Here is an 18,683-nt window from a genome sequence, read left to right on the forward strand (position 1 = left end):
AGGCGTTGCTAGGGGAGGTCTTTCCTGTAAAGCAGTGTTGAAACAGAGGATGTTTTTCCTGGTGAGAAGTTGAAGAAATTATGCAATACATGAAAACAGCCCTGGAAGTCATGGGCCAGACTGCTTAAATTACACATAAACAAGTTAACTCCCACACACTGGTTTTGGATGATCCAACTCCATACCAAAATCTAAACTCATAGTTGAAGACACATTGATACAATAAAATACAGTGACATAAGTGAGTAGATTGTTTTTATTATCAATGCATCCCTTTAATAAGAATGATTCTAATGGCCTATATAAAATGCCAAAAACATACATGGTTCTGTACAAGGAAAAAGCACAAATTGGGGGGAGACACACAGACTTATATACATCTTCTTGAAAATGTTTTCACTTGAGGAAAAATATAAATAACACTTCTCTTATCTTTGTCTCTCTGTTCCTAAACGGTCCAGGTACAATAAAGGCTTTGTTTTCACATCCCCATACAGTGCTTTATCAGCAAAAGTCCACTTCAAATCACTCAAATGTAGACAAAGTTAAATATTTAAGTTGCTACTTCCTGTTGTTTCAAACAATTGCTAGATAACAAATAATTATTGGCTTTTCAGTTTAGCTTTTTGGTCCCCAACAGAAAGTAGTACAATTATGTTCCCAAATAATTGACCTTATTCAATATATATGTCTGAAACATCAGTATTATGTTCAAATGTGTCTATGAAATGTACTGTAGACTTGACAAAAAACAACATTTAACCACTATTTAGAATTTTTCAGTTTGTGGAAAAGGTGAACTGAGGTCTCTTAGAATGCAAACGTGCAAAATAAGGTTATATGAAGGTATAGTTGAGTGGGAATCTGCGATATTAAATATCCACATTTATTTGTCATTTAGAGCAGTGATCCACTATGCACATTGTGGGCTGCAACTATACAATTCTCTGCTCGCAGAGGACCTAACTTTTCAACATTATGCATTTATACAGAAAAATATTCTCTGTAGTAATTGCATACTTAGTTCATGTTGATTGCTAAGTGCAATTGCAGTGCACCCCAATCCTCTTTTCACCAGTCCATTTCTCTAACCAATTCATCACTTAACCAAGGCCATTTTCAACAGTAGGCCTAAACACTTCCATTGTCAGAATAGTCATACGTGCATGTTGAAGGATTCAGTGCAGCAAGTACCATCTTCAGTCAAAGTGAATCATGTTGGAAAGGACCACACAATGGTAGCCACCACTTCTTTAAAACAGTAATGAAACAATGAGTCAACAGCTAAACAAAATTCAAACAAAAGCTGAAATATATCCAACCAGTTAATAACCTATACATTTGGGCTCACAATTAACAGGCATCTTGCATAGCAAAAAAAAAAAAAACAGTACAGTGACTGTTTTAAACCGTCATTTTACAAACATGTAGCTAGATTTCGACCCGGAAGTGGCTGAGTTTTCCAATTAAACGAGTGCTCTTATTGGACATGTTCAGGCAGTACCTGAGCTCCACTTCAAAACGTTTACTCCAGTTTCATTATTCCCCAGTTTTACCAGATTAAGAACAAGCAGACAGTGACTCCCAAGGACACTGTCTAAGGAACAGCAAACTAACACAGGAATTAATGGCAACTGACTGAGAAATGGAAACGGACAGGAATGGCTTCTGACTGTGGAATGGCAACTGACAGAAATGAATGGAAACGGACAGGAATGGCTTCTGACTGTGGAATGGCAACTGACAGAAATGAATGGAACCGGACAGGAATGAATGGAAACTGACGGGAATGGCAACTGACAGGAATGAATGGAAACTGATGGGAATGGCTACTGAATGACTGTGGAATGAAGCAGCAACTCTACATGGCCATCAAATAGTGACTGTTTTCATGAACCATGTTCTGAAGAAATTTATGACAGAAGGGGTAGCAATCATATAGGTCTTCCTCCACTTTGATGAGAACCAAATCTCTTGTTTCAACCCTGCACTTTCATTTTTGGGTTTAAATTTCTAGGTCGTAAACAAAAATAAACGCAGCCGTAGTTTCAATCATCAGTTGAGTAACTGACCGTTAATAACTCTTCTGTGCTGAAACACACAGACAGATGTTCAATGGCAATGTTTTGGTAGATTTCACTCTGACATGTAGTTGTTCAGTTCTTAATATAAATGCTTAAAAACACAGACAAAGTCCTAAACAAAATAACAAAACAAAATCCAGCAAAGGGCAAGGAGAAACATTTCCTCTTTAGCACATCAACAAATAAGAGAGACAACCACCAAACTGCACCAGTGAATGATGATCATTTGGCTGACCTGTATCTGCCGTCATTAAATAGAGCAATACCAGAAGTATTTATCACTATTCTCCTTCACTGTTCTTTGTTCAGGCGCAATGATTTTCACAATGGCATGGTCCTCTCTCCAGATGCAGAGAGGTTTTAGTGTTATGCAGAGGAACCCTACTCTTTAGTGTTTTAGTCAAAGTCAATGGATCCACTTTGGGAGAAGCCAAGCCAAAAACAACATGCTGTGGTATTTCACACCAGTGGTTGGGATGCAGTCATATATTAAAAATAACTGAGGAAGCCCTCAGGAATGATGGACCATTTTAAGTCATTTGGATTTGATTGTGATCCAAGCTCAGTTTGTGAAGAATTTCCCCAAAATGAGCTCTGTTAAAAACATAGCTGGCTGCCATCATTTGATCAGATAAAAAAAAACAGAATATTTGTTCATCCTGCATTATCATCCATCATATCTAAAACTTAGTCAATAGGAAGAACATATTTCTTCCCTCCATATTTTCATTTTTAGTCCAAATCCCAGGAGGACGTACAGTGAGTGCACTCTGGTATGGAGAGGTAAGGGAGGATGTGGGGGTGGAAGGTGACTCAGGCCCTACAGAGCTGTGGTTGGTAGTGACTCAAGCATTTGTGGTTGAGGGGTTAGGGTTGTCTCACACGTCAGGGGTGTGGGTTGACTGAAGTTTGAGGGCTACAAAGTCCAAGGTTCAGGGGGGTGTGGGTTGAGGGTTAACTGAAGGGTCATGGGGGTTGAGGTTTGAGTGTTAAATGAAGGTTCCGGGGGTTGAGGTTTGAGGGTTAGCTGAAGGTTCCGGGGGTGGGGGTTGAGGGTTAAATGAAGGTTCCGGGGGTTGAGGTTTGAGGGTTAAATGAAGGTTCCGGGGGTTAAGCTGAAGGTAGAGGGGGTGGGGTGTGATTCAGGCTTTAGGGGTTGTGGTTGACTGGAAGATCAGTAGTGGTGACTCAGGGTTTGACAGGCTGTGAGACAGAAGGGAAGGGCAGTAGGGTTGACTCAGGGCTCAGTGGGAGGGTCGGCCGGTCCATTCTTTGGGGGCTTGGAGAGGATGGCCTCTGCCTCTTCGTACATCTGAGGAAGAGACAGAAGTGACTAGAAGAACAGCCAACATGAAATGTTTATTATTTTTGAATGTGTGTGTTGTTTACCGGAATGAATGGCACGTCTTGAAAGAGCTCCTGGATGAATCGGCGTGCGGACAGACGGAACATGCAGTGGGCAAGCAGGTAAGACACCTCAGAATAGAGACAGATGTCATCGAATGCATATGGGAATTTCTCCTTGATCCTGTCAAGACAACAGACACAGGGATATCAACCTCGGTTTGAGTGTGTGTGTGTGTGTGTGTGTATCTTACGTTAGCAGGTTAGTCTCGTGGCCTTTGATCCCCACAGAGGAGCTGAGGTTGACCACGAGACGCAGGACCTCCTTCCTGAGGAGAACCCTGCCGGCTGGAGATTCCTCTGGAATGGACTTCACTCCTGAGGGGGGAGATAGACCCCAGAGAGCCAGTAGGTTTAGTCCATCCATCTTCAACTACAAAAGAAAACCCTTCGCTTGGACAAAAGCATGATATGAGAGAAAACAAAAACATGACATTTACCCAAAATCAGTTCAGTGCTGCGGGTGCTTCCTGGGGAGCCCTGAGACACAGCATCACTGCACCCGGACACCCCTGACAGTTTGGTTTGGCCCATGACCTCCAGGTGGTTCTGCACAGGCGGACCGCACCATTCTGAGAAAGGGGGTTCCTCTGTCAAGTCTGATGGAGAAACGTGACTTTAGGTTGTTTATCGGTTTCTGACTGCTAATAATATAAACATACAAGGAAGTACAAGGATGCAAACAGCACGAATTGATAAACAGCACAAATTGATAAACAGCATAATGTTCTGTGTTTGTATCTGCCGCTGACCTGGGCTGCTATTGGAAGCACTGAAGCCAAGCACAGAGAGCCCAGTGCAGTAGAGGCAGTTGTCATCGTTGTGTTCCTGTAGACCAGTCTCCTCTGAGCCCAGCAACTTCTGCTGCTCTGCCCGGCTCACCCCCATCAGCTCTGTGATGCTCAGCTGGGAGCGAAGCACTGCATGCCTGGAGTGAGGGCTGGGGCCTGGGAGAAGGGGCACATATCCACATGATCATGCATTTCCCCCCTTTTTATTCAAGCCTGTTGGTCCTCAGTGGGCCTCTTTTATCAGTAGCAGAGCCATCATTCCTCCTGTGCTAAACTCAGTGTTATACAACTCCTTACTGAAGAAAACAGATTGTGTTGGCCCCGGGCTGTTTCTTACCATCTGAGTCTCCAGAGAAGAATTTGGCAGATCTGTCCTCAGAGGGAGGGCTGGTCCTCTTCAGGAAATATGGTGTTTCTTTTATCTAGGAACAAAACACTCAGCTTTATCCAAATATTAACATGGAGTTATGACACAACTTTAAACCAATTACATTTATTGTAAAATATCTAGAATAGAAGTAAAATAAAAGGATAGATGAGGGATGAGAGAGGAAAGAGGGTTCAGAGAGAGGGGTCATACGATGGTCAGTACCTGGAACATGTTGTTAATGTCCACTGGTAGCGCCAGGCCGATGAAGTCAGAGCTGCCGTAAGTGGCGCTGGACACCATGGATCTCACTGAGGAGGACCGCTGCAGAGTGTTCTGGCTGATGGGGCTCAGCAGATCCTCCTTGTCCAGGGAGGCAAAACTCAGAGCCTTCAGGAACCTGGAGATAAAATAAACATTCAGTGAGTTAGGAGGCAGGAAAGGTCCACCTGCTCGTCTTACACCTCATTCCAAAATCATATTAGTTTGTGGGACAAACCATTCTGACACTACAGACATTTGTGTGAGAAGACCAATTTTCCTGTGTCTTGTGGTCTGATAATCATCACTGTAGCTCAGCAACCTTCCACCGCTATGCACTAGGCTGACATAGGAAGATGCAGTGGATTGAGACACAGCCCATGCAAAAAAACAAATACACTATACATTCAAAATTATGTAGACACCCCTTCAAATTATTGGATTCAGCCAGACCTGTTGCTGACAGGTGTATAAAATTGAGCACACAGCCATACAATCTTCATAGACAAATATTGGTAGTATAATGGCCCGTACTAAAGAGTTCAGTGACGTTCAATGTGGCACTTTCCAACAAGTCAGTTCATCAAATTTCTACCCTGCTAGAGCTGTCCCGGTAAACTATAAGTGCTGTTGAAGTAGAAGCGTTTAGGAGCAACAACAGTTAAACCATGAAGTGGTAGGCCACAAAAGCTCACAGACCGGAACAGCCGAGTGCTGAAGCGCGTAAAAATCGTCTGTCCTCGGTTACAACACTCACTACAGAGTTCCAAACTGCCTTTGGAAGCAACGTCAGCACAATAATTGTTCGTCGGGAGCTTCATGAAATGGATTTCCAAGGCCGAGCAGACGCACACAAGCCTAAGATCACCATGCGCAATGCCAAGCGTCGGCTGGAGTGGTATAAAGCTCGCCGCAATTGGACTCTGGAGCAGTGGAAACGCCTTCCTTGGAGTGATGAATCACGATTCACCTTCTGGAAGTCCGACAGACCAATCTGGATTTGGCAGATGCCAGGAAAACGCCAGGAAAACGCTACCTGCCCCAATGCACAGTGCCAACTGTAAAGTTTGGTGGAGGAGGAATAATAGTCTCGGGCTGTTTTTCATGGTTCGGGCCAGGACCCTTAGTTCCAGTGAAAAAAAAGGGAAATCTTAACGCTACAGCATACAATGATATTCTATACGATTCTGTGCTTACAAGTTTGTCGCAACAGTTTGGGCAAGGCCCTTTCCTGTTTCAGGAAAACGACACTCAATATTTCAGGAGATTACAGAAGGAAAACCTAATTCAAGCCAGAGCGGAGGTCAAACTCAGTTGATCTTGTCAAAGAATGAGAAGCCTCTAAAGAGAAAGAGGAGCAACAAGAGGAAGTAAGAGAAACGGCAACTGAAGATCTAAGAAAAAGGGAGGGGGGAGTATTCAGAGAAGTAGTAGTCAATACTAGTCATGGGAGATTCTAGGAAAGGAGTTCTTAAGGGAGTGTGTGTGTGGACAAGTACGAGTCAAGGGGGACTGAGTGAGTGTGTATGTGTGTGTTACCGCCGTGGGGTGAGTCTGGAGTCCAGGCTGCCTGTCTTCATGGTGATGGTATCAGTGAAGAGCACGTCTTTGGCTGGGGAGGACAGAGCCTCGCTGTGGGACAGGGACGAGTGGATCCTCTGCTGCTGCAGCCTCTTCAGAGTAGCATAGCCCAGCGCATCACGCTGACTGGCGTACGTGTCACAGGAAGTGGTGTACTTCAGCGTGGCGTAGCCCAGTGCGTCGCGGGAGTTGGAGTACATGAGGCTGCAGTCCGTCAGGCCGCTCAGGGTGGTCAACGAAGGCGACTTGAGAGACTGGGCGCGGCGGGGGAGGGTGTGGGAGGAGCCGGGGGGCACCAGGGAGGTAGAGCTAGATTTGGACAGGGAGGAGAGATGGGCGGTGTGGGGCTGGGGGGTGAGGGAGGTCAGGGTCTGGATGGTCTGGGCGCTGATCACACTGTTGAGGCTGACACCATCCGTGTCGATGGTGGAGGGCAGGGTCTCCCTGGAGGGGCTGGAACTCATAGAGCTGATGCCGCTGGTGGTCGTGTCCGTGTTGAAGCTCTGACTGCGTGATTTAAACTGAGCCCCCCCGCCCCCTCCGGACGGGCCATCCCCAGCCAGGCGTTCCCGGCTAGTCTGCTCTCTCTGGTTCTCCCCCACCCCTGACCCTCCTACCCCCACTGACCGGCCTGGCAGCCTCCTCTCCCCATCTCCCTCACCGAAGTTGGGGGTGCTGCCCTGGTTTTCAGGGGTCTTGCTGCCCACAATGGAAGTTTCTAGGTTGACAGAGTGGCTTTCGGGCAGGTGGCCGTCATTATAGATTGGGAAGACATCTGAAGATCCAAAGGTGTAGCTGGGTTCAGTAACGGTGCGTTTGCGCCCCTGATCCTCTTCCATCCCTCCTCCGTGGTCCCTGGTGGTGCCCTTGGGGTCGCTGGTGCTGCGCAGCATCTTCCCAGAGAGTGACAGAGAGTGGAGGAGGCGGTTACGGAAGTGGCTGGAAGCCAGGAGGGTGAAGGGGCTGCGGTCCTTGTACTTGGGTCTCATGTACATGGGAGGATCGTCCGACAGGTCACAGTTCTCCAGCCGCTCATCGTCCATGATGTACATACCTGGAAATGACCACTCAAGGTTAACTCTTAGTAGTATGGAGTAAATATTTGGCGATACTGTACAGGTTAAAAATAAATGAATACCAGTACTATGATTACAGACTTACTGGGCTGAGACTTACTGGGCTGTGTGGAGTCACTCTCACTGTTGTGTCTAGAGCTGGTGGAGTCAGAGGCGAGGCTGAGGGTGGAGGGGACAGAGGACAGCAGGCTGGGCGGGTTGGGGGAGGGCTCCATGTCGTCTGGGACAACAGGCCACAGCGTCCGCCGGCTGTGTCTTACAGCGTCCCAGCCGTGCTGCTTCAGCATGTCACAGCCCTGACGTGTCTTTGAGATCAGCCCCAACACGTACAGACACGTCCTACACAGAGACAGCAGACAGACATTATAGAGAGATCCTGGACAGAGATATAGTACTCTTTTGGGACAGTACTAGCATGCGTCTTCGTTAGAAGCACCTTGAATTGGAGTTGCAAATATCAATGTGCCTTACCCCCTGATGGAGAGAACCTCACAGTGCTGGGCCAGAACCACTATGTCAGGGATCACCCCCTCCTCCTGTAAGAGGTTCAACCCCCAGTTTGATGACCCTATGTTACCCTGGAAACAAACAGTTTAACAACATTAATACTCATGTTATTATGAAAACTATGTGAGAATCTTATCAATAATTGGCACATAACTGTGGAACTCAGATGATGACAACAGGTATGGTAGTTATTATTCTCCATTATTCCAGCCCTGAATGCAGATTGGCTGACAGCCGTGGTATATGAGAGCGTATAGCATGGGTATGACGAAACATTTGTTTTTATTGCTTTAATTAATTTAGTAACCAGTTTATAATAGCAATAAGGAACCTTAGGGGGTTTGTGATATATGGCCAATATACCATGGCTAATGGCTGTTTACAGGCACTCCGCGATGCGTTGTGCATAAGAACAGCCCTTAGCTGTGGTATATTGGCCATATACCACACCCCCTCGGGCCTTATTGCTTAATTATACTGACCAAGGCCCAAAGTGCTGCCTTTAGCTGTTTGATGCCCTCCCACTTGTCCAGCATTGGGGAACGGACAGTGTAGCTTAGGTCAGGAACCACATTCTGAAGAGAAAGACGAACAGGGTTTATACGCATTATGCTTGTAATTGCTCCTCGACTAGTGTAATAGTGAATGGTTCAAGTAGGTGCAGTTACCTGGACTTCCAGTAGATGGCAGCCTGTCTTATCATGGACAAGCTGGCCATACAGATGAACAGGAAGATAAACATTTGGCCTCTGTAACCTTTGGTTGCTTCGGCGTACATAGTTGTCTCCATCGACAGGTTTACGGTACGTGGTGAGAGCCTCGTTCAGCTGCTCCTCTATCATGTCCACATACTTCAGGTTATAGTCCTGCAAAACAAAATGATATAAAAATGAGTTTTCTATGCTTTCATGTGACAGCGAAAAGATGCAAATCATCATTTATGGCATTGTTGGTTGAGTATAAATGTACCTTCTGCCATTTCTCTAGCTGCTTGGTGACGTAACCCCTCTCACTTAGGTAGGAGAAGCCCTTTGGAATGGACAAGAACCTGGAGATAAGAATCACAGCGGTCAGAGACAAAGGGACCTAATAGAGAAAAGCAAACAATAGCTCAGTTTTCTCCCAGCAGCTTACCGTAGCAGCAGCAGGACACCCTTGTCCCCCAGGTGTGTGAGAGCTGGCTTCATCTGGATCAGAGCATGAAGGTTTGCCTGGAGGGAAAAAAACACCAGCTAATACACTTCTGGACTCAAAAGCTGCTGGACTAAACTAAAGTACAAGACTGTAAGGTATAACAGTGCCCAGGAAACAGCACATAGCAAGGTACCACAACAGACACTCAGGCCCCTCATCCCTCACCTTGTCCTCGCAGGCCTCGTCCAGTATGTCCAACGCCTCCATGGAGATGGTCTTGTTGCGGTCGTGGAGCTGGGTGACCAGCAGCTCGATGCCCCAGTTACTGAAGAACTCCACATTGGCACGAAGCAACACTCGCAGGTGTTTAGTGGCATACAACCTGCAGTTCTGTGGCACACCAACAGAGGGCGGAAGAGGACAGACTGTCATTCAAAAACACTAACATATGCTCCACTGAAAACACAACAAACCAAATTGCTCATAATGTTGCTTTTCAAACACCTGTGCAAGCTACTCCGACCACCTCTAGGAAACCAAGATTTATCAATTAATGTTTGAATTCCATCTGTGTGTTTTCTGTGTTAGTGGTGGGGTTCTTACGTCAGTGGCAGCAGTGAGGATCTTGGACAGGATGACCCTGGACAGCCCGTCACGGCTGTAGTCCAGTATGGAGACAGTGAGTTTCAGCAGGTGGTCCTGATTTTTCAGAGTACAGATGTTCAACAGGCTAGTAGGAGAGCACAGGATACAGAGAATCAATGTACTGCTCCATACACACTCCAACACAATGACTTGAGTGAAGATGAAGTGAGTGTGAAAGAGGACAAAGGAAACTCTCTGCAGCAGCTTAAAAAGGCCTCTTTAAATGGGACAGTTTCCAAGATATTTGGGATCTCCCAAGAGGTACGATCAGAGTACATGTTTGGAAAAACAGACTAGTGGACGGTGAGAGACTGACCACTGGAAGACACTGCACTTCTCCAGCATCTTGACGCCGTGCGGGTGTGAGGAAAGAGTGCCCAGGAACAGGAAGTAGTGCTGGCTGAGAGTGGTGAGCAACCCGTTGCTCTGGAGACCGCGGTCAGGCTTGAGCCCCGAGGAAGAGGAGAGCCATTGGACTATGTCCTTCACCAGGTCCTCCAGGTATGCCTGCCCATCCTGACACACAGACAGGGGTAATGTTTAGGTAATGTTGGACATTGATAGAGAGGTCACGTAAAGTCATGTAACTCAATTCTTTATGATCAATGGAGTTCCAATATAAAATTGTTTAACTTTGTGTACGTATCATTAATAGGTCTGGATAGTGCAATTCTAGTCCACTGTGTGTAAATATCAGTAGTCTATTCAAATTTTGCCTCATAGTAAACCCTCTCACCTCCTCAGACTCCAGGAGGAACTCGATGAACTGACATCCTACCACAGTGAGCTGCCTGGCCTTACTGTGGTCCAGCTCCAGGCTGGAGTACAGCTTACTGCTGGGCTTATAGAAGAACAGCAGCCTGCGTACAAACCTGCAGAAACAGAACCCGGGTTCAGACAGAGAGAACATTTGGTTACAAACAGGAGGTGAAAGAAGTGGTTATAAATGGTACTTACCTGTGCATTTGTTCATCTTTATTGCTCCGCAGGTTAACGTTTGGCCACTACAGATGGGAAAAGGAAACATTAAAATAAATAACAATTATAAAAGGACAGTATTGTAAAAGATACTAACTGGAATAAGTATTTATTGCAGTTGTAGTCCACTCACCTTCAATATTGTTGCAATGAGAACCCAGTTCCAGTCCAGGTTCTCTTTGTGGTTGAGGATGTGGCTGTCTCTCAGGTTCATCATAAGAGCATCCTCAGTGTCCTTCAATGCAAACAAGGACAGCATTACAAATACCATTCCAAGAAGCTTGTGTTGCAACACAGGGGCATGGTTTGATATGTACCTTAATGATAAAGATATCTCTCTGTGGTCTAAAGTGCTGATCTCTACAGTAGTAAGAAGCCTTCGATTTGCGGATGATGTGGTCCAGGTACAGGCTGTTGGGTTTGGGTCCTCTCTTCTTCTTCTCGTGGAAACGTTTCAGGTAGTTGACCGCTGCACTCGCCCGTCTGAAAAATTATGAAAACAGCTGTTGTGTCAGTGTCCGTGTTAATAATATGAAACTCTTGTAGCACATGCATTGGATGTACAAAACATTAGGAACACCTTCCTAATTTGAGTTGCATGGACTCTACAAGGGGTCGAAAGCATTCCACAGGGATGCTGGCCCATGTTGACTACAATGCTTCCCACGGTTGTGTCAAGTTGGCTGGATGTCCTTTGGGTGGTGGACCATTCTTGATACACACAGGAAACTGTTGAGAGTGAAAAACCCAGCAACATTTAAGTTGTTGACACACTCAAAGCCCATTCAAAGGCACTTAAATATTTTGTCTTGCCCAGTCACCCTCTGAATGGCACACATACACAATCCATGTCCATGTCTCAAGGCTTAAAAATCATTCTTTAACTTGTCTGCTCCCCTTCATCTACACTGATTGAAGTGGATTTAACAAGTGACATCAATAAGGGATCATAGCTTTCAGCTGAATTCACCTGGTCAGTCTGTCATGGAAAGAGCAGCTGTTCCTAATGTTTTGTACACTCAGTGTATATTGTTAAATGAGGATTAGGTTAGAGAGTTTCATGTAACTAGTCATACAGTCTTTTCTCCTGTCTGCGAGAGAGTAAATTCCTCACAATGGTCCCTGTCTATAGTGACCCCAAGAAATGTCCTCAGTACTCTATGGTAGGTAGTTGTCACTCACAGTCTCTTCTCCTGGGCGATGTCGAAGGAGGCAGCCTTGTTGATGAGTGTGGGTAGACAGTGCAGGTGGTGGCTGTGGGAGTGGGGGAGGATGGTGTTGGCCTGGGAGGGAAACAGAAATAAACAGTTACAACAATGGGGACCATGAAAAACAAATTCAAAATTGGGACCATAAAAACGTGTCAAAAACTCCTAGAGCATATCCTCCTCTGGACCAGCTCGCTGACCTCACAATGTTAACAGCTGAGCAAACAGGGAGTTGAGTTACCATGTGAAGCAGTTCTCCCAGTAGAATGATGGCTCGCACAGAGATGGGGTCATCAGTGCTTGTGATAACCTCAACGAGACCCTGTTGAGAGGTACACAGGCCTTACACGACAGACAATAGCGGTTTGTGTGTGGGATCTTTAGATACCAATAGACAGATATGCAACTGCCATTTTTGGTTGAATATACACAAACTTATCGATCCTGATATTGATGACCATACCTCAAGAAGTCCACTCTTGATGAAGGCAGACAGTACCAACGCCAGGTAATTATCCATTAAGTCAGGCCTAAGGGCAGTAAGAGAACAAATGGAGTTTATGCAGACAATGTTTTCCTCAATCATGAGTTAAAGAGTTCAAATAAGTGATGGTTCTTACCTTGATCGAGCTCGATGTGGAAGGATAACTTTAGCTTCAGAAGCCACAAAGCCATCTGATAACCTCCAATTGTCTTGGAACCTGCTAGGGTCTACAGGAGGAATATAGACAAATATACTTTGTTTCCTAATAATACATGGTACATGAGATATATGATAAGAAAAGAAAGGCTCTTAACTTGAATAAATACACAAAAAGTGAAAAAAAGTGACATTGTACCCACCCACACTGATAAGTGCTTCAATAAAGTCTGCAGTCGCAACCGGCATGGGGAGCCGAAATATATCATATATCACCTCTAATAAGCCTTTCTGTGGGAGGTCGAGAGGAACCAGGTTTACACACATTAATAGACTTCATTCATTTTAGAACATTTTTATGAGAAGACAGAAAATATTGAGTTTTAGGGGTGTGCCCTACATCATTCTTACATTAAACTGAGTAACATTGTTATCGGTGTTATTGAGCACAACCATAAAGTAATCTTGAGGTAAACTGGAGGACACTGCATTCTCTTTCACCTCAGTTGTCAGGTGCTGATAATGTTTATTTGATGCTATACTTACCCTTACTTCCATATTTGGTATACAGAGCAGGCCAATAAGAGACTGGATTCCAGAGTTACCTGACTTGCACAGGTTAATGATGCCTGGAGTGAGATGTAGAGAGTAGGGTCAGATAGGAACATGTTCATCCTGTTTATACCACACCACTAATATCACATAAGAGCTATCAGGGTATATACACACTCAAACTCAGATATCATTGAATATGAAGGGGTAAAGTTTACCTGACCAGGAGCGAAAGGAAGCAACTATGGACATTTTACTTGCCAGGAAACGAGCCTCCCTGTCTTCCCTGGGGTGGACATCAAAATGCATGATTAAAATCTCCCAAATTATTGAAACAGTCAATACAACACTCCATAAAATACACTGCATAGGACATAATTAAATATACTGCACTATCATGCACACTGACTTGAGCTGCCCCTCTGCCGTGTCTGCATTGTGTCTGTAGTGGAAGTCAGTGTAAGGGGCCAGGATTTGCTGGAAGAGAAACAGAAAAAGAACAATCTCATTCAATGAGGAAATAATCCAATTCATCAAATTCCTGTTAATGAATGCTGCTCTGTGTGCAAGACTGTATGTGTGTTGTCAGTACCTCGAGCTCCACATCCGAGTGCACATACTGGCGTGTGTGTGGGTGGTTGAGGAGGTGTAGGATGGTAGTGATGAGTGCCTCGTTGATGCGGCTCAGCTGACAGTCGATCACGTTCTTCAGAATGGTGCTGAGACCACGCCTCTGGGCCACCACCACAGGGTTCTTCACAGCTGCAGAACAAAGGAATCACACAGGGTTTAACCATACCACCTATAGTATAGATAAGTGTGTGTGTTTGCTCGTCACCTACCAAGTTCACAGATGATGGCAATACATGCGCGAACCATGCGGTCTCGCTCCTGTAGCCCATCGTTTCCCACGGCAATGAGGGAGTTGGTGACAGACGAGGGGAAGAGCAGTGCATTCACAGTGATCATCTGTAGAGGGACAGCAGAGAGGGGACAGATGTGTCTCACACTCATCTCACATAGTAGTACTCGGGTGATAGAGGGACGTTTATCAGATAGACATCTAACTGGTCACATCTCTACATATTACCGAACGGTACATTACAAATATCAATTTAGTTAGGGAGAGGCTGGGGTGTCTCACCTTTCGCACCAGCCTGAGAGCCTGTGTCCTCTCCACCTCATTGCTTTGCTGGATGTCTATGCACCTGGAGATAAAAATACACAATTAGTGGTCGAAAGGTTAAGTGGGCTCAACATTGGCATAAGACACACACACAGCATAGATGTAGCACTCACCTGGCAATTAGGTAGTCCACCTGAAGACGGAGGACCTTCTGGAGAATAGTGCTGTCTCTGATCAGGTAGCGTAGAGCCCTCAGCCCTGCAGCTCGCACTTCCTTAGCCTCGTTCAACAGCGCTAACCGGAGACTAGAACAGGGGAAGGACGGAAAGTGTGTGTGTGTATATATATATATATATATATATGAGAGAGGGAGAGAGAATGAGGAATAATTAATCTGCATTTTAAATCATGGTATAGTGCAAACATCCCAAAATCAACCCAGAGAAACAGCTAGTACTGTACATGTAGCACTGGTGAAGATTCATTTCTCAAAAGACTCACCAAATTATGATCTCTTCATGTGTAAACCCAAGCTTCTCTTCTGAGTGGCCGACCTTGCAGAGAAGCTGTGACAGATGGAGAAAAAAAAACTGATAAGAACACATCCAAACACAAACAATCAAACATTACATCCACTTAAAGGGATTATTTGGGATTTTGGGCATGAGGACTCGTGGATACCATTTTTAGGTCTATGTGTCCAGTATGAAGGAAGTTAGAGGTAGTTTCACAAGCCAATAGTAATTAGAATTAACGCAATGACTGGTTGTCTATGGGTATCTGAATGGCATGCTAGCAGACACCATAGACTTCCAGTCATTTCACTAATGCTAGTTAGCAGTTGAGCTAGCACTCGTTAGTAACTTCCTTAAAACTTCACATAAACATATAAAAATGGTGTCTGTGAGTTCATCTGACTCTGGGGAAGTAAGATTGCCAAAATCCTAAAGTGTCCCATTGCAGTCTTTCCAACACTCGGTCCTTGGGACCCCAAGGTGTGCACGTTTTTGCCCTTGCCCTAGCACTACACAGCTGATTCAAATAATCAAATCTTAATGATGAGATGATTATTTGAATCAGCTGTGTAGTACTAGGGTAACAACCAAAACGTGACCACTTGGGGTCCCCAGGACTGAGTTTGGGAAACACTGCTTTAATGGTCTGCTGAGATGTTGCCCCACAAACCTTTATGAAGTTGTTCAGGTGACCGAGTTTGCGCATGTTGGAGACTCCTTGTTGCTTGGCAACATTCTGTAGGATTTCCCGGAGGTTGTCTGAAGGATCTGAAATGATACATCAAGGTCAATAAGTGGTCAGTAAGTTTATTCACCTGGCTCAACTCTGTTCCAAAACATTACAGTAACAAAACACAGTGTTCAGGTGAGACCAGCATGAGCATGACAAAGCCTCATTAGTGAATGTGACCAGCAATAAACTGGAAACAGAAACACATTTGGGATCAGGGCACACCTAAATAAAAAGGTAGCCCCACCGAAAGAAGAGTTTGTAATGACACAAGACTGTAAAGTCTGGTGTGAATAAAAGTACCCACAGGTTCTATATACATGCTAGTGTGTTATTTGAAGGTCCCTGTCATGATTCAACAAATTGTACCATGTTGTTATGTCAACACTACTTGGGATAAATGCAAAACATGTGTTTGAGGAACAGGGTTTAATCAAATATATTCAACTAAAATTCTGAATGTTAGCACTGTAGTTTGTCTGTTTGAAAACAACCATGCCATGTTTATGTAAACAATTCTTCAGAGTGAGGGTAGCAACAGACAAATTAGAGCTATACATGATTAAAACATTACAATTCTTCAATGGCCAGAATGTATTATTCTATGCTTCAGACAAGTGACTTCAACTTTGGAGCATGAAGTGAATTAGTGTAAAGTGTCCCCGAGGAAATATAGGCTATCACAGGGACAGTGTATTTCTGTATTAAGGACAGTTACATTTTCTCCCATGATGTAAAAACATAAACACTGCATAAAGGTCCTTAGCATTTGGATCATGATGATAAGGTAGGACAGTCCTAACTGCTGGCATTAAGCTTCAATTACAAGGCATGGGCCTATTCTACAAAAATCAAGGAACGGACTGGGACACATTTTTCAAGTTGAAAACCAGTGGCATTGAATTAGCGTTGAATTGTAGCTATACAAGCCATATTCAGAAAGATAGAAACAATGAATGACATTAGCTAGAATCCTATCTATTTCGCTATCACTGTTAGCTATTACTGCAAATCAGATGCATCCAAACAACAATGTGATGATAATGTTATGAATTATTGCTAGCTATGCTAACTAGCTAAATGTAAACAAAGGGGAAAGAAACCCTGTTAGTAACAAGGATGCTGTATGCAGATACATTAGGATGTTCGGCCATTTATTAGCTAGCTAGCAGCATTTGAATAATAGGATAGCTATCTACGATTCAATAAATGGGATGCTGAATATCCAATTTCCAATCTGATTCACCCACCTCTGGAAAGATCGAGTGGTACATTTTCCTCCCCACTGTCATTCCGACCTGTCAAAGCAAAGCAAGCACAACAACCAATAAAGGTTAGTGAGACCACAACTAACAGGCACAATGAAAGTTCAGCTTTATGTTTTGGAGGATTGCTAATCTCTGGTCCAGATTGAAATATCCCTTGTCTCACCTCGCATCCGAACGCTTCGGCTCGGACGGCCTCGGATGCTGACCGCCATCTTTCCAGAATCATTCAGCACTAACCGGATCGGAATCAACAGGGATTATCGCGAGAAATCCCGCACTCATTGCCTCTTGCCCAACCACAGTCGTCTCATGAAAGAAAAACAATTTTTGCAGCAAATATATACATTATGTGTTTACGTGTTTTGCATATGTGCTCTCTGTCTGCACCTTGCAATCCAGACATTTCGTGTATTCATTATTTGAGGACAGTGTGGATATATGACAGCCGGAATTCGGCAAGTTTTTGTTGTGTTTCTGTCTGGCCCGTAATTCTCTGAAATGTATTGTATGATTTTGGTACCTGGAAATGTGTCTCCTGTCCTACGTACAGCCAAAGACGCAAGTTTACACTTGGAAGTTGTTAGGAGTACTTCCCTACTTCCACAGTGTGATGCGACGTTGCGCCACTGAGGTATATTAACCATAGACTTAGATAGATGTCGCATCATTGTATATGCCCCATTATGGTGACTGTGAGAGCAGGGCAGCGCAATCTCCTTTTTGAAGTAATACATTTTCTTATTCCACTACTTTAAGAGTCTCACAGGACGTATAACTCCGAAGCATCCATTTAGAACTTCCACTCGCCACCAAATATGGTGATGAGAGGAAGTCCAGTGGCAGGCAGTGTGAGAAGATAGATGAAGCTAGATGAAAATTGTCCAAAGTTCTGGAAATATTTCTGTTCCCAAAACTAAAATATTGTTTTCTTGACCCTTTGCCATTTAAAAAAAATGTGCTTATAAGGAATGCAAGGGTGAATTGCTTGACTGCATACATGCACTTCACAGAGAAGGCATTCCCTAACGGAAATATGCAAATAATGCTAAAATGCACCAATAGGATCTCACTAGCTTTTGGTTGACTGCCCACCTCATTTATTTATTTGTATTTATTTTATTTAACCTTTATTTAAACAGGGAGTGCCATTGAGATTAAAAATCTATTTTACAAGAGAGCCCTCTATACATTACAATAAAAACAGAATAATAAAACATACACTAATATGTAGAAAACAATATAATTCAGCACACAATAACAAAATAAACATATTTAATAAAAACATTCACATTCAACTACAAAGAGGTCCATAATCAATCATGAACTCTGCAGATTGTTCTACAAATTAGGGGCCAAAAAATCCCCCCACTGATTTTCCCAAATCTGTGGAGACTGAAGGGATCTCTGGTGTTATACATTCCTGAGAACGTTTTTGGTATCTTATATGGCTCTTTAATTATTATTATTATTTTTGATCTCTTTCCTTTTTATGTATTGTCTTAAAACTGTATTGTTGGTTAAAGACTTGTAAGTAAACATTTCATTCGGCACATGTGACAAATACAATTTTATTTTATTTATGATTCTTAACTTTATTAATTAAGTTACATATGAAGGGTGTTTGAATGCTAAGATTGCTTTGTAAATAAATAAAAGAGAATGCAGCTCTCTTTTTACAGACAGAGAGTTCCATCCCACATTTTTATACGGACTACAATAATGAGTCCTAAAATTGTCCGCTGTGATAAAACGTCGTTGCTTGTTCTGCCCACTATACTTAATTTGCTCCCATTGGAAACGATGCCAATGAGATATC

At 43.9% G+C, this 18,683-nt stretch overlaps 1 protein-coding gene across 3 annotated transcripts; it reads right to left on the reverse strand.

The window, feature by feature from the left end:
• Positions 1–238: 238 nt before the first annotated feature.
• LOC109892485 (rapamycin-insensitive companion of mTOR) lies at positions 239–17,161 on the reverse strand. 3 transcript variants are annotated; one of them, XM_020485050.2, is made up of 37 exons: positions 17,031–17,161; positions 16,850–16,897; positions 15,540–15,637; positions 14,856–14,920; positions 14,528–14,659; positions 14,373–14,436; positions 14,071–14,197; positions 13,821–13,990; positions 13,638–13,705; positions 13,447–13,514; positions 13,223–13,305; positions 12,880–12,967; positions 12,657–12,747; positions 12,500–12,566; positions 12,278–12,358; positions 12,011–12,111; positions 11,146–11,311; positions 10,962–11,063; positions 10,808–10,854; positions 10,587–10,722; positions 10,167–10,366; positions 9,809–9,935; positions 9,431–9,595; positions 9,206–9,282; positions 9,041–9,119; positions 8,740–8,937; positions 8,554–8,646; positions 8,036–8,142; positions 7,665–7,903; positions 6,447–7,542; positions 4,872–5,046; positions 4,617–4,701; positions 4,241–4,435; positions 3,929–4,087; positions 3,683–3,806; positions 3,474–3,612; positions 239–3,396 (listed from the first exon to the last, which is right to left on the reverse strand). In XM_020485050.2, the coding sequence occupies exons 1-37, from the start codon at positions 17,077–17,079 to the stop codon at positions 3,322–3,324; spliced, it is 5,184 nt and encodes a 1,727-aa protein (XP_020340639.1). In that variant the 5' UTR covers positions 17,080–17,161; the 3' UTR covers positions 239–3,321. The 3 variants fall into 3 exon arrangements, with proteins under 3 accessions (XP_020340639.1, XP_020340638.1, XP_031682226.1); XM_020485049.2 differs by having other exon boundaries at positions 7,650–7,903; XM_031826366.1 differs by lacking the exons at positions 15,540–15,637; positions 16,850–16,897; positions 17,031–17,161 and adding an exon at positions 15,036–15,364 and having other exon boundaries at positions 7,650–7,903.
• Positions 17,162–18,683: the final 1,522 nt, after the last annotated feature.

Source organism: Oncorhynchus kisutch, linkage group LG6 (assembly GCF_002021735.2).
Source record: "Oncorhynchus kisutch isolate 150728-3 linkage group LG6, Okis_V2, whole genome shotgun sequence".
Taxonomy (NCBI): domain Eukaryota; kingdom Metazoa; phylum Chordata; class Actinopteri; order Salmoniformes; family Salmonidae; genus Oncorhynchus; species Oncorhynchus kisutch.

Coding starts and splice junctions, on each gene's coding strand:
- LOC109892485 (XM_020485049.2), bottom strand. CDS start 17,079: ATGGCGGTCAGCATCCGAGGCCGTCCGAGCCGAAGCGTTCGGATGCGA. Junction 9,120..9,205: donor GGTGTCCTGCTGCTGCTACG/GTAAGCTGCTGG, acceptor TCTTATCTCCAG/GTTCTTGTCCATTCCAAAGG. Junction 4,436..4,616: donor CTTCTCTGGAGACTCAGATG/GTAAGAAACAGC, acceptor CCCTTCTCCCAG/GCCCCAGCCCTCACTCCAGG.